Source organism: Cololabis saira, chromosome 6, assembly GCF_033807715.1.
Source record: "Cololabis saira isolate AMF1-May2022 chromosome 6, fColSai1.1, whole genome shotgun sequence".
In the NCBI taxonomy this organism is placed as follows: domain Eukaryota; kingdom Metazoa; phylum Chordata; class Actinopteri; order Beloniformes; family Belonidae; genus Cololabis; species Cololabis saira.
This window is the reverse complement of record NC_084592.1, coordinates 12353773-12368107: the sequence shown is the minus strand read 5'-3', so window position 1 is coordinate 12368107 and position 14335 is coordinate 12353773. Positions and strand designations below refer to the sequence as shown.

The following is a 14335-nucleotide window of genomic DNA, read 5'->3' as shown; positions in this document are numbered from 1 at the left end:
ATGAATAGATAATAGAGACAGGTGAAAAAGAAATTGATTGAATTTCAAGTTTACACCAGACCAAATCAGGTGAATTTAGCCAATAAGTTAATTTATGAATGTGTGAAGAAGACCAGTAATACATTAAAAAAATTAGGTAGGGAAAGACCCCCGTTAGAGGTGAACTGTTGCAATAGAGAGAATCTCAGTCTTGGGGCCCTTCCGCTCCGCAAAAAAGAAAAAAACCATCTGATCTAACGACTTAAAAAACTGTTTTGGCAAAAATAGGGGGATACATTGATATAAAAAGAGAAATTTGGGTAGCACATTCATTCACTTTACGACACTGCTTATTTGTTTAGATGCCTGCTGCATATTTTAAGCTGAACTGCTGTTTTTATTTAATTCAAATTTACGTTTAAATTATATAAACTATTTTTACCAGTTAATAGTAGCACTATTATTACTTGATTGTTGAAACTACCTCGAAGAGAACTGCACTGTTTAAGTGCTAAATGATAAAACGAGCTTAATGAGGGTCAACCTGGATCTGTTTATTTTGCATTTGTTCATTTTTTTTAAATGTGTTACGAACGTTTCAGATGGGGACTCGTATCGGCAGATACTCAAAATCAAATGACTCGGAATCGAATCGAGACCAAAAAAAACTTGATCAGGACATCTCTACTTTTAAGTAAATTAATTTTATAGCCAGAGAAAAAGACACATTTTTCCAGAACCCATTTAAATTGGGGGAAGACTACATATGAGATTGGAAACGTACAAAAGAAGGTCATCTGCATACAGGGGTAGCTTAAGTTCAACACCAGAGCAAATAATTCTATGAAAAGACGAGAGAGATCTCCGCGCAACAGAAAGAGGTTCTATGGCTAAGGCAAACAGAAGGGGGGAAAGTGGACACCTCTGTCTAGTGCCACAATATTGTGGAAAACAATCCAATTGAACAGAATTAGTGATGACTCAAGCCTGAGGAGAAGTATGAAGTAGTTTGATCCAGGACACAAACCTATTGAGAACGGCAAAGAGGTAGTGCCCCTCAACTCAATCAAATTATTTTAAGACTGCTTTAAAACATACTTGCATGACTTTTTCAGTCTGTCTATATTCAGAAGTTGTTTTAAGGCCTGATCTTAAATAATAAAAAAAAAATACGTCAAAACTTAAAATGATTTATCAGTGAGAGAGGTTGACAGTGTCAACTCAGCCCAAGTTCAATCTTATGGAAAAAGTCTGAGTCATAATTCACATGGTTTTACATGTGTATTATGATATATAAAAATATGATTATTATTATTATCAAAAAAAATCCTATCAAGGTACTGGCAGTGGATTTGAGCAGTTCAAAATATTGATAATAAAACTAAATTTAGTTACAGACTAATTGTCTAACCATTCTATTCCCTTTGGCACAGATTTAGAGAGAAAACAATAGATGGGGTGAAGGAGCTGATTTTTTTTTTTTTTTTTTTTCAGGTAAAACATGAAGGACAAAAGTTTGGACAGCACTTTCACACTATCTGTCAGTCTTCTGAACATATGCCACATTATCTCACATGTCTGTGCATTGATGTGGCTAAAGGATTTCACAGAGATGCCGTGTTGACGGTGATACATATGTGTTACTCGACCTGACTCACATCAGATTGCTGTCACATACAGTTACAGAAAAGCTGCACGTGGGTTTTTCAGAGATGACACTGATGATTAGTTGCCACTAGAGTAATGGAAAGCTTATTCTGAAAGAGTTTTTGGGTAGTTTAATCTCCTAGCAAGTGCCTGAACAGCCATTTTCCTAATATTGACTGTGAGGAAAAATGAAATGGATTGTTCCTTTAAGAAACCTGGTAGTTCAATTTAGTACCACCCACACATCTAACCATATGCTGTGAGTTTTAAAATAAAATACAATGAAACCACATAGTACACAGAACCATAAATTGATAGAACATAATTGAAGCAAATAAACAAGCCTTAACCTTTCATCTATGAACTCTTTATAAATCCAAATGTGAAACTGGGGATTTTCATCCATCAAGCCCTCAAACTGCCTTCCATAGAACTTGTCTTCTCAAAGTCCTGTCGTGTTTTGTACCTTCTTGGTCCTGCACAGCTGGAACCAGTTAACTGTCAGAAGAGGTAGCTGTAACGTAACTCAACCTCCTACTACTCATTGAAAACACATGGTACTGCTGCAGGAGGCAGGAGGCTGGATGCCGACGCTCGTTGTGAGTGAATGTGTGTGAATTTTGGGTTGATATCCATGGTGATTGGTTTCACAGTTTAGAGTTTCAGCCCCCACTATCAGAGGTAGTGCCAGGAACAGTTCCTGTGGAGGCGAAGTAGGCCGAGCTTTTGGAAAGATGGGTTTGTGATCAGAACTTTGGCAAACATGAGCTGATTCTGCAAGCTAGATGACATGAACTCATATTTTTTCAGCTGAATCAAAGCTCGAATTCTGCTTCATGATGTTAATCATAATCTCAATGTCGGATTTGTAGACATCAAATTTAAACTAATAATTATCTCTCTTACAAAGCAGAAAATTGTTAAAAGAAAAAAAATTGTTTTAATTTTTAAATATGTTGGTGCAATAGTTCACATTTGATTTATTTAAACATTTATACCACACCACTCAAAGTTATGTGCTTCATAATGGTTTAATCGGTTATGAATTAGAAATACAGAGTTTAAAAATCAGAAGACATAAATACATATGTAATGGATGCACGTGCAAGGATACTATGTCAGTGGCTTCCAGGCATTACCTTACCAAAGTACCTGAATTGTGAAAGCCAGCAGTGATTAATGCAAATTCAGAGTTTGCACCAGGCATAAAGCAATGATAAAGCTGCCGCTTAGTCTACATTAAATATCTTAAAGCTAGTCTATAATACCTTAATCTGTGTTGTACAAGCAGCTCTACTGCTGATTGTTTTACAAACAACTAAAAAAGGCATGATAGATATACTGTGTATGTTTGAATAATGGATGTATCTTTTATTAAAATTGAGGTGATATTGGTTGACATCTTTAACTGCACACTGTCAATCCTATCACCTGCTTAATGGCTCACTTTTTACACTCCATGTTGTGGAGTACATGAAAAGACAAACATGAAATCTGTGTTGCTTTTTTTTTTTTTTTTAAACCCCAGCGGAGCAGAAAGTATAATAAAGAAACATAGCCAAATTCTTCTCATTATTTGGGAGAAGCATCCTTTATCATTTGAGTTTCTATGTATTTGTTAGACAAGTTGTTCCAAATATTTTCAAAAAGTTGCAACAATTTCTTTGTCTTTCTTGAAAACTGCGTTTTTGGAGTTTGGCTTGGGGAGGTCCTGATTTTTGATTTTAATTTTTTAACTAATCAATTTTTCCCTTAAAAAGATTAAACCATACATTTAGATGTTTTAAAATCTTATTTGGTTTTACATGTGTATTAGGATATATAAAAATGAACAGTGACTAGTAGACCAGACTATTTTGAAAACAAAAAAGACAACAAAGAGGTCAGAGGAATCAGAGCGTTCATATGATTCTATGTGAATCTACTGTGATTCATGTACATGAACTTCATTAAAAGTAAAAACACATTAATGGTGTGCGTGCGTGCGTGCGTGCGTGCGTGCGTGCGTGCGTGTGCGTGTGCGTGTGCGTGTGTGTGTGTGTGTGTGTGTGTGTGTGGTTCTGCCCTTGCCTCAGGCCAAAGATGGCAGCTCTCCAACTAGGTCAATGCTTACAGAGCATGAGAGCATCGGAAAGCTAAGGCAAAAGAGGGGGGTGTAGGATAATGTGGAGGGGTAAAGGATCATCAGAATAAAGATGGACCACAGATGAAAAAAACTAAAATGAAAAGATTAAGATAGTGAATAAGGTAAGAAAGATGGTAAACAAATGTCTCCATTGAGGTGTATCTTACAGTAACAAAACATGATAACAAATGAGTTAAATGTCATGGTTGAGTGGAGCAGGACCCAAATGCCGAAGATGAGGTGGCTGGAGTTTCAAGACAAAATAATTTTATCTCACAAAAAGGACTGCTACGCAGGAATCCAAAAAATTAATAAAAAAGTCTGGTAAAAACACAAAAAAACGACCAAAGGAGAAAGTCAACGCAACAGGATGGCAAAAGAGACAGGAAGAAAAACAGACAGAACAGCAGGGAGGAAGGGATAGACAAGACAAGATATACACTGACTTGGGCAGATGAGACACAGGTGCCAACAATCAGGACAGGCGAAGGTCAGTAATACAGAACTAGAAAATACAGAAAACAAGACACAGACAGCCCTTTGAAGTAAAACAGGAAGTGAAGTTAACATCCATCCATCTTCTTCCACTTATCCATTACCATGTCGTGGGGGCAGCAGTCTTAGCAGAATACTTCCAAGAACGACTAGCAAGAACGTACTCTCCAAGAACAAGTCTATTCTTTGCGTTCTTTGTATTGAGAAAGGCCCATAGTCTCTCCAGCGTGTTCTGGGTCTTCCCCGGGGTCTCCTCCCGGAGGGACATGCCTGGAACACCTCCCTAGGGAGGAGGGACATGCCTGGAACACCTCCCTAGGGAGGAGGGACATGCCTGGAACACCTCCAGTGTTTCCCCTAGAATTTTTTTCAGGCCCGGTGGTACCACCGAAAAAATCCTAAACAGACGAGGCGCGTGGGACGGCATATTGGACATGTAGCAATATAACAAAGTTTAACATTAAAAATCATTGTAGGCCTATATTGCTGAATGATATCACTTCAAATAAAAATAAATAAAGTTTAAATAAAGTTCAATGAAATAATAAGATTTAATCTAACCTTTAACCAAAGTGTCATGGGCCAGAAAGGTCTGACCCCATATGAGCATTGAGCATCTTTTCTATATATTTCAGAGGGATCTCTATGAAAACCCTCTGGGATGGTCCTCTTTTAACGGGCTGCTTGTGCTGACGGCATATGCCATAAAACATCCCTATTCACAATTGAGATTATATCAGTTATAAATAATTTAAACATTGTAGATTTGTTTTACCCATTTTGTTATAACAGAGTTACATGCATTTGACTGGGGAAAAAAATGAACCTTTAGTGGTTCTAGTGGAAAGACAATCTTTTGTCTGTGTTATTTTCATCATTATTGCTTACCAAAAAAAGAAGCTCAATCAGAACAAAAATGTAAGCTAAACAACAAATTGGAAATTTACCATGGGGAGTGTGGTACAACCAAGGGCTGTATTTATGGTTATTAAGCCATTCGGGATCCCAGCCAGATGTTTAAATGCGTTGTTTTTTTACTGGGTCACCAGTAAAAAATTACAGTGTCAGCGACGGTAAAGGCTGATTTATGGTTCTGCGGTACACCAACGCAGAGCTACGGCGTAGGGTACTCGGCGACGTGCACGTACAGTGCGTGTCGCCGCGTACTCCACGCCGTTGGTGTACCACAGAACCATAAATCAGCCTAGACGCTCATACATGGCTGGCGCTAGGACCCCGCGGACGCCTGGTGCGTCGTCGGGCTGTGTTTTCCTTCATGCTTCCCTGCAGCGTCTCATGCAAACACAAACACACGGACCTGCAGAAACATTTCTTTATATCATGTTGTCTGTCGCCCCCCGCCATATTTTTTCTTTTTTTTTTGGCTAGCTACAAACTCTATACATCCCATAATATATTATAATATGACCGCGCTCTCAGCAGCGTTACTAGGCAACGAAGCAGGTTGACTCCCGTTGCAGAACAGCGCTGCACAGAGGCTCCTAAATGTAAATGATCATTGATTTTTTTTTTTTAGGCCTGGCGGGGGGTCTCGTTGGCCTGGCGGCCCCGCCAGGCCTATATAATGGTAGGGGAAACACTGACCTCCCTAGGGAGGAGGGACATGCCTGGAACACCTCCCTAGGGAGGCGTCCAGGAGGATCCGATACAGATGCTCAAGCCACCTCAGCTGACTCCTCTCAATGTGAAGGAGCAGCGGCTCGACTCCGAGCTCCTCCCGGGTGACCGAACTCCTCACCCTATCTCTAAGGGAGCGTCCAGCCACCCTGCGGAGGAAACTCATCTCGGCCGCTTGTATCCGCGATCTCGTCCTTTCGGTCACTACCCAAAGTTCGTGACCATAGGTGAGGGTAGGTGCGTAGATTGACCGGTAAATCGAGAGCTTTGCCTTTCGACTCAGCTCCTTCTTCACCTCGACGATACACCGGCCGCATAACTACGGACGCTGCACCGATCCGTCTGTCAATCTCACGCTCTATCTTTCCCTCGCTCGTGAACAAGACCGCAAGATACTTGAACTCCTCCACCTGAGGCAGGACTTCTCCACCCACCCGGAGAAGGCACGCCACCCTTTCCCGGTGGAGAACCATGGCCTCGGATTTGAAGGTGCTGATTCTCATCCCTGCCGCATCACACTCGGCCTCAAACCGCCCCAGCACATGCTGAAGGCCCTGGCCTGATGAAGCCAACAGGACAACATCATCTGCAAAAAGCAGAGATGAAATCCTGTGGTATCCCCCCCCCCCCCCCCCCCCCAGAAATCCTGTCCATAAAAATTATGAACAGAACCGGTGACAAATGGCAGCCCTGCCGGAGTCCAACATGCACTGGGAACAAATCTGACTAACTGCCGGCAATGCGAACCAGACTCCTGCTCCGATCATACAGAGACCGAACAGCCCTTAAAAGAAACGAGTCAGAGGAGATAGAAAGAAGAGAAGACACAATAACACCAACATTAAACTGAACCCAGCTCCTAACAGGAAACACCAAAACTAAAGAACCATGTCTGGAAAAAAGTATACAAATTAAAAACCTAGCCATAATATCCCTACACCATACCATTAAAACATGATTTACAAAAGTGTATTCTCACGAGTCTCAAATGATTCACAAAGGAATCTGAAAACAGACCAAATAATCAAAACTTTATCAGAATTGGAGCACTTTGTCAGCTCTGGAAAATCTAATTGCAAAGATTGTGGTACTATCATTACAGCAGAATGACTGCTCTTCACTGGTCGCTAAATGTGACCAACAAGCATCAAAAAGGCACTTTTTAAGACCTTTTATTGTACAAAACAGGCAAAGAGTTGTTGAATTTCTATTTATGCTGGTGAGAGATATAGTTTGACAATGGTAACGTTTGAGTTGATGGTTCATTTACTGGCAAGTTCAGAATGTGTAAAAAATATGTGATTGTTCAATTCTGCACTATGTTTAACAGTACACGTTCAAACTTTTTATTACCTGTAACAATGGACTGGCAAATATGAAATATTGAGCTCTTTATTACTTGCTCTTGCACACTTCTGAAATATTTAAATTAATGACAAGGGGCCTTGACCATTATTTACTCTAGAAAGTCGTCTGCATCCTGTGCATAGAAATGTTTGTCATGTATCATTTAGTGTATCATTGGGTAGTTTTAGAGCTTGTACAAAGTATTTTTTCCGGTACTACACTTGGTTTATACATAGCTCAACAGAAAGGTTAAATTAATTTGCATTTTATTTATGCAAATAGCCAAAAAGGCAAAAGAATGGCATTGTATTTTAACAGATGAATTTATTATTTTTCTTCCACTGTCCCAGTGTGACCCCAGGCACAACTTCCACATTATAGAAACCTTGAGATTGTGTATAACGTAAAGAAAGGAAGCGGCTTTTTGAACTCTGGGAATGTAGAGCTCTGGGTCAGCTAAGTCTGTGACACAGTCTGTCTATGTGCAAGCTGGTGTTGTCTGTTAGGACTTGTTTGTATGTGTTCATGTAAGTTTATGTGTGTGTGAGAGAGAGATGCACAGGGGGAGAGAGGACACACACACAAACTCTTGGGTGTCAGTGTGTTTCTTGTCAACCTTAGGCATGAATGAGTTTGCACTGACCTACATTTTGCTTCAGCAAACATACGCCAGTGTTAGTTTTTTGCATACTTGTGAGGGCAGTCGGTGTAAAGCTTTCCCTAGTACTGACCATCAAAGTTAAATGCTAAACTGCATCTCGTGTGATTGGAGCTTGAAATCTCAAGCATCCCTTTAAAGGCCTGGTGCTTAGATCAACGTTCTTCAATTTTCTTCGTGCCCAAATTTAAAAATGAGTTGCTCATTCCATAGATAAATGTATAGATAGACAGATGTGGGTACGCACACAAACTCAGCTTTTCTTCATTATTTCATTTCAGTCCTTTTAAAAAAATAACATACACCCTCTTTCACTTCTGAGGCTTTACATCCCACCACATCGAAAACCATTTGGTGTTACCAGGTGTGCAAGTTAGATAAATGCAACCTCATAATTACAAACACAGCACATTACATATACGCTTCATTCTTTATTTGACAAAAAGAAAGCCAAAATGCAGAGGTGGTTTGTGAAACTAAGTACACCCTTGCTGCTTTCATAATAATTAAGGGGGTAAATAGCAACATCTGCTACTAATCTGATGCATCTGATTTTATAGGTCTTAACATCACTATATAGGCAGAAACTTTGGCTCGTTTTAGCATACAGGATGCATAGTGCTAATGAAATATATGCAAGCTGTAAAGATTAAATCTGGTATTGATGTAGAGCTGAAAAGCTTGGTTTTGTTTTTTTCTTTATTTCGCTATTTTTTTTTAAAACATTTTTGAAATAAAAATGAAAATGCTTGACAATAGCACAATTTCAAAATGTGTGTGTTAACTTGCACTTCTTACATTACTTAATCTGTTTTGGACTAGAAATATTATTTGATCTTCAGAACCAGTCAACTTTGAATATAGCCTTCAAATTAATATCAATTATAAGTTACAATTAACAAGAATAATAAGGTCTTTATTACATTTACATTTTACATGCATATTATAAGTGTAACCATATATAAGTAATAGGAGGGCAATTTTATAGAAGGAATACACAGGGTAAAGACGTATTTGTACTGTAGTGTTGTTTTTTTCCATCAGTAAATTCTCTCCATACTTCTTTCACTTCTAATTAAAGTAAGACATAAACCGACCTGAAACCGACCTGACGGACTTGACAAGACTAGATAAAGGGCTTTAGGAAAAACAAATAACGTAGAATAAAAACATAGCGTACATTATCTGTTTTCGCACTAATAAACAAGGTTGAGTCAAGTCTTAAAAACACTTATCACTAGAAAAAGAAGGTTTCAGGGTGAATGAACTGAACCACATCCCTTAATGATTCAATCTGTTAACTTCACACTTTAGCTGAATTCAGTTGTGAAGGAGGCAGTGAGCAGACACTGCACAAGTGTGACTATTGCTCTGCAAAGCACAAGGAAATTCAATTCAGTTTCAATTCAGCTTTATGTATAAAGCGCCACATCACCACACGTGTCATCTCCAGACAGTTCAGCTCATTTCAAATTAGTCCAATTAATACAAAGCCAATAAAATAACAATAATTATGATTGTTTTTTTGCTAAGTAAACCACCAGATTGTATCAAAACGTTTCTTCAATACAATCCTCCGTCCTAAGCAAACACCAGGTGACAAAAAAGAAAAAAACTCCCCTTTTATTGGAAGAAACCTCTAGCAGAACCAGACTCGGGAAGGGCGGCCATCTGCCTCGACTGGTTGGGGGTTGAGAGGACAGGAAAGAGGAGACAACAGCAACACAAGAGCACGACCTGACAACTGAGGGCTCTACCTCCCTTCTCACTTTTAAAAACTCTAGGAACCACAAGTAAACCCATCGTCTCAGAGTGAAGTGCTCTGCTTGGAAAATATGGAACTATAAACTCTTTACGATATATCATCATTAAGATGTAACGTTATATGTGAGTAGAAGAATTTTAAATTCTATTTTTGGATTTTACCAGGAGCCAGTGAAAAGAAGCTAAAACTGCAGAAATATGATCTCTCCTGCTAGTTATCGTCAGAACTCTGGCTACAGAATTTTGGATGAGAATTATTTTAGACAAAAGAAAGGTCTTTAATGCTTTGTTATCCTCAGATCCGATTTTTTTTTTTTTTTTTTTTTTTTTTTTTTTTTTTTTTTTTGGCTTTTCACATTGCCTTTTAAAATGTGGCCTATATCAGATTCCAGTGTGAATTGTTTACCGTTTAGAACTGAGAACAATAACAAGGAGGGCAAAGGCAACGGATCTGAACTATGGCAGAGATGAACAGCGACAAATGTCAACAAAGATTTAGTTAAAAGTCGCATAAAATCTGCCTTGGCTGTTCACACTGCGGCCATATGAAAAAAATCAGACCTGGGTCTGATTCAGGACCACATGTGGAAGTGGCCCAGATCTGTTTAAAAAAAATCAGATCTGGGCCAGATTTGGTTGTTCACACTACTCCTGAAGAAGTCTGACCCGGTCACTTTAATCCAAAAAATCAGATTTGGGCCATTTTTGCCTGCAGTCTGAACAGGCCGTAAGATTGGGGTAGTCGCTCCCACCCCAATTTAGCCCCGGCTGGCTGCGCTGAAAAATTAGGTTAGAAACCAGTGGCCAAGGTGGTCTGGATCGGCTCTGGATTTGACAATGGTAAAGCAACTGGCATGGCATGGACTCAATTGTCCTCCAACTAGAAGGTCAGCAGTTTTGATCCATGGCCTGCCATGCTGCATAAATGGTTTCTGTTGACTATGGGCACGATTCCACTAGCAGGAGTTCAGGGTAAATCTGCCAGACAGGAACCTCTAACAGGGCTGACCCGTTGACCCTCGCGGTGCAATTGAGATTAAAAAGAAACCCCCGCCAGACCTCTATATTGGTGTAATATGGCAACAAGACCTACACCGACTTGTCGGTCCATCCATCGTTTTTTCAATCTCCAACTTCATCAACTGTACTCGTAGCAAAATGTCCAAATGATTTGTGGCCAGATGATTTATGGTCATGTGAGAGTACTGAACATAATTTAGAAATCCTGATCAGCAGACATCCCCCCCCCTGCAACCGGTTCCTGTTGGCCAACCTGACAACCTGAGTACCTCTCTTGTTACAGGTCCATAAAGGTTCCTGAAGGCAACTTTTACTGGGCCATTTCTGGTAATGGAAACACGCACAATCTACCCCGAAAAATCTACCTGGAGCCCCCACTAGTGGAAACACGTCTATATGATTTACATGATTAAATACACAACAGAACAATCTAAGCTAACCTCAAATGAAATAATAGATCAGCTGAAATAAGGAATAAGAACCCTGAAATATCCACAACAATGGCTAAACAAACAGTGGCTCTAAACCAAAATTCAGTGTTATTCGTTATTCACGAAGGAGTTTTGGCTGATGTCAAAGGTGCAGCAGAACAAAACATGATTGAAGAAAAGCCCTAAGGATAATAAAATCACAATTTTACTTAATTTCATTCTTCAAAGCAGGTCTACATACTGTTACTACCGGTTAACATTTCTTACTTGAAATGTCACTTTTTAATTCCTGTACTTATGAATGAACTGGTGCCTATGAGTGACTCTTGTGCTGTATCTTTTTCCTTTTCCTCTGCAGTCTGCAGACAAGGAGCAAGCGCTGGAGGAGACCAAAAACTACACCACCCAGTCTCTGGCTAGCGTTGCCTACCTCATCAACACGTTGGCCAATAATGTGCTACAGATGCTGGACATCCAGGCCTCGCAGCTCCGGCGCATGGAGAGCTCAGTCAACCACATTTCACAGGTCTGGTGGACCTTTGATGTTCTGACTTTGTTTGAGAAGATTGAGCAGTTTAAAAGGCTCTCCAAACTCCTAAATACCACACTTAGCTGTGTTTTCATCCACAATAAATAAAGGTTTTGGAAGATCAGATTTTCCCACCACTAGTAGCACTAAAAAAAATCTGATTAGTAAGAAAACATTGTTATTATTTAAAGTATCTGAGTCGGGTATGGTAATTGTCCACACTGAAGGGAATGAAACCACCAAGAGGAAGGTGAAGACTCTTCCATCTGAATCCCAGCAATGTTGTGACATCGGTGAAATATACTCACAAGCTGAAATGTACCATCATTAATGTAGGCATGGGTGCACATAGTGCATGAAAAGTGAATGCGGTTGTGTAATGCATTGTCAGAGAACTCATGTGTGAAAGCACATGCTGCATTCATGTATGCATGCAGGCTCATTTATGTTAGCTGCTCTCAGGATATCAGTCCCTTTGCTGCAGCCCAGCCATCTCAGATTTTATTTAAGGACCTTGCACTTAATGGGTGGAGAAAAAAAACCTGTATGCTGTAATAATAAAGTGCAGAGACGTGTTTGTTTTTTTTTTAACTGTCATTCCATTTATAATTAACATAAGGATTGTTGGTAGTTTTCTCTTAGGAGAACAGGGTTGCAGCAGGAGGTACATTTTGTGCTTTTTAAGGGGCTTCCTCCAAAGTTAAGATTTTTTTTTTTCAACGTACACGTACAACTGTGCAGTTGTCATAATGAGCTGAATCTGCAGCTGCTCTTGCCTTTACAGTGGTTTAGAAGTTGCGGCTCATTGTTTAACTATCTGGCCAACACCAGCAAACAATTCTTGTTTCACTCACTGCCTTCATGAGCAGCTGTTTCACAGAAAAAGCTTCTAAAAAAGCCATTGTCTTCTGCTCTGTGGTGCATCTCGACGGGGGAGTGATTAACACTCCTGTCAAGTGGGCAAGAGTTTTTCTAGTACAAGTATAAAAACATGCAAACAGCCGCTAGCATCTCGCAATCAAATGTGTTCCATTTGGACTCATGTAAAACATTGTTTTTTTTTTTCAAAGTGTTTTTTTAGAACCAGTTTCAGACATTACAGAAAACTTCAAGTATACTGCTTATAGAAAAAGATAACAACAATAGTAACAGTATTAATAAAAAAAACAATAATAATAATAATAATAATACAATACAATCGTCGAGTACAAATAAAAATATGTGCATAAGGTCTGAAAGTGCAACACTTATTTATTTAATTTTTTTTCCACTCCCACCCTAGAACAACCCCCCCACCCCAGCTCACAACAAAACAACAATGAAAGTACCACAAACAATATATAATAGGATAACAAAAGCTCACATATATATATATATACATATATACATACACATATATATATATATATATATATATATATATATATATATATATATATATATATATACACATTTGTATGACTAGTCGCAAACTGTCATAGTTAGTTAGGTAGCATTTTTAACTCAGAAAAAACAGATAGGTTTTATCAGAAATGGCAATGCTTTCTTTCTGTGCATCCCCGCATTGTATATTTTATTTTCTCCAAAAAAACATCATATCCTTAAGCCACAATGAAATTGAGGGATATCTGGCAGATTTCCAATGCAGCAATAACATGTAAAACATTTTTAAAGGAATTTTTGGGGTAAATTATTTTTTTAAATGACTTCTGAAAAATAAGGTCACTCCTGGAAGTGAACAGCAAGTTTCAAAATAAATACTTACAATCCTTCCATTGGACAAAGCTATCTTTAAGTGTGTGTAAACCAACAGTGTATTCAGTGATTGAAACAGATTTTCAATGTGCTGTCTACCGAGCCATCTTATAATCCAACTATGTCTAACTTCATATTTCTAAACAAGCCAACTCATTCAGCTCAGAAAAGAGACTAACACCCCGCTCAATGGTGTTAAAGGCCTCCGTTGTTAAAGACATGTTAATTCACTTAAGACTGAAATCTTCAGCAGTCCCTTTAAACACCAAATGTGTGCTTAAATCAATAAAGTCATAGTTTGCAGTGATACAGAGGGTCCTTTTTGTCCCAAGGCCTAAATAATCAGAATATGCATCAAGCATCAATAATGAGCTGCTTCTCTCGCTTTTATGTTAACCCAGACTGTGGTTACACATCATAATTAGCCCTTTCTGCTCAGTGAAACACAGTCACATCTGTTATGTAGGCGAAGGCTTCGTACAGTGAGGCTCTTTCCTCACAAGGAATCACAGAGATAATCTTATGTAATGCATCTTGTATTTCACACTTCCTTATTCAGCCAAAAGAATTTTCATGTAATATGAAGCAGAGATGGTCAAACATGCTCACAGTCCATGTTTGGGGTAAAAACGTTTCTCAAACCATCTGTAGTCTAAAACCGAAAGGATTCAGTCTTTATAATGAAATGTTTGTTTTACTGTGTATGAAGAATAAGTGTCTTCTTCTCTCACTTACGTAAATACTTAATGTCTCGACAAACTCACCTAAACCAAAGCAGTTTCCACTTGGTCATGCAATTCCCTCATTTGTTACAAACTCCCATAACACATCTAAATGATTTAACCTTTTTTAACGTTTTCTTGAAATCCATATTCCCAGAAAACACTCCTTTGCGTGTTGATAAGCCGTTTGGGACTGGACTAGGAGGACTCTTGTTGATGATTCGT

The 14335-nt window shown here is 38.9% G+C and overlaps 1 protein-coding gene across 5 annotated transcripts in view; it reads left to right on the top strand.

Annotated features, from left to right (window-relative positions):
• LOC133445822 (abl interactor 2-like) overlaps positions 1–14335 on the top strand; it is a 42255-nt gene that overhangs the window by 6082 nt on the left and 21838 nt on the right. For all 5 annotated transcript variants that reach the window (XM_061723298.1, XM_061723295.1, XM_061723296.1 and 2 more), the window contains exon 2: positions 11463–11630. In XM_061723298.1, coding sequence (XP_061579282.1) covers positions 11463–11630 — 168 coding nt within the window. The remainder of the gene's footprint in view (positions 1–11462; positions 11631–14335) is intronic.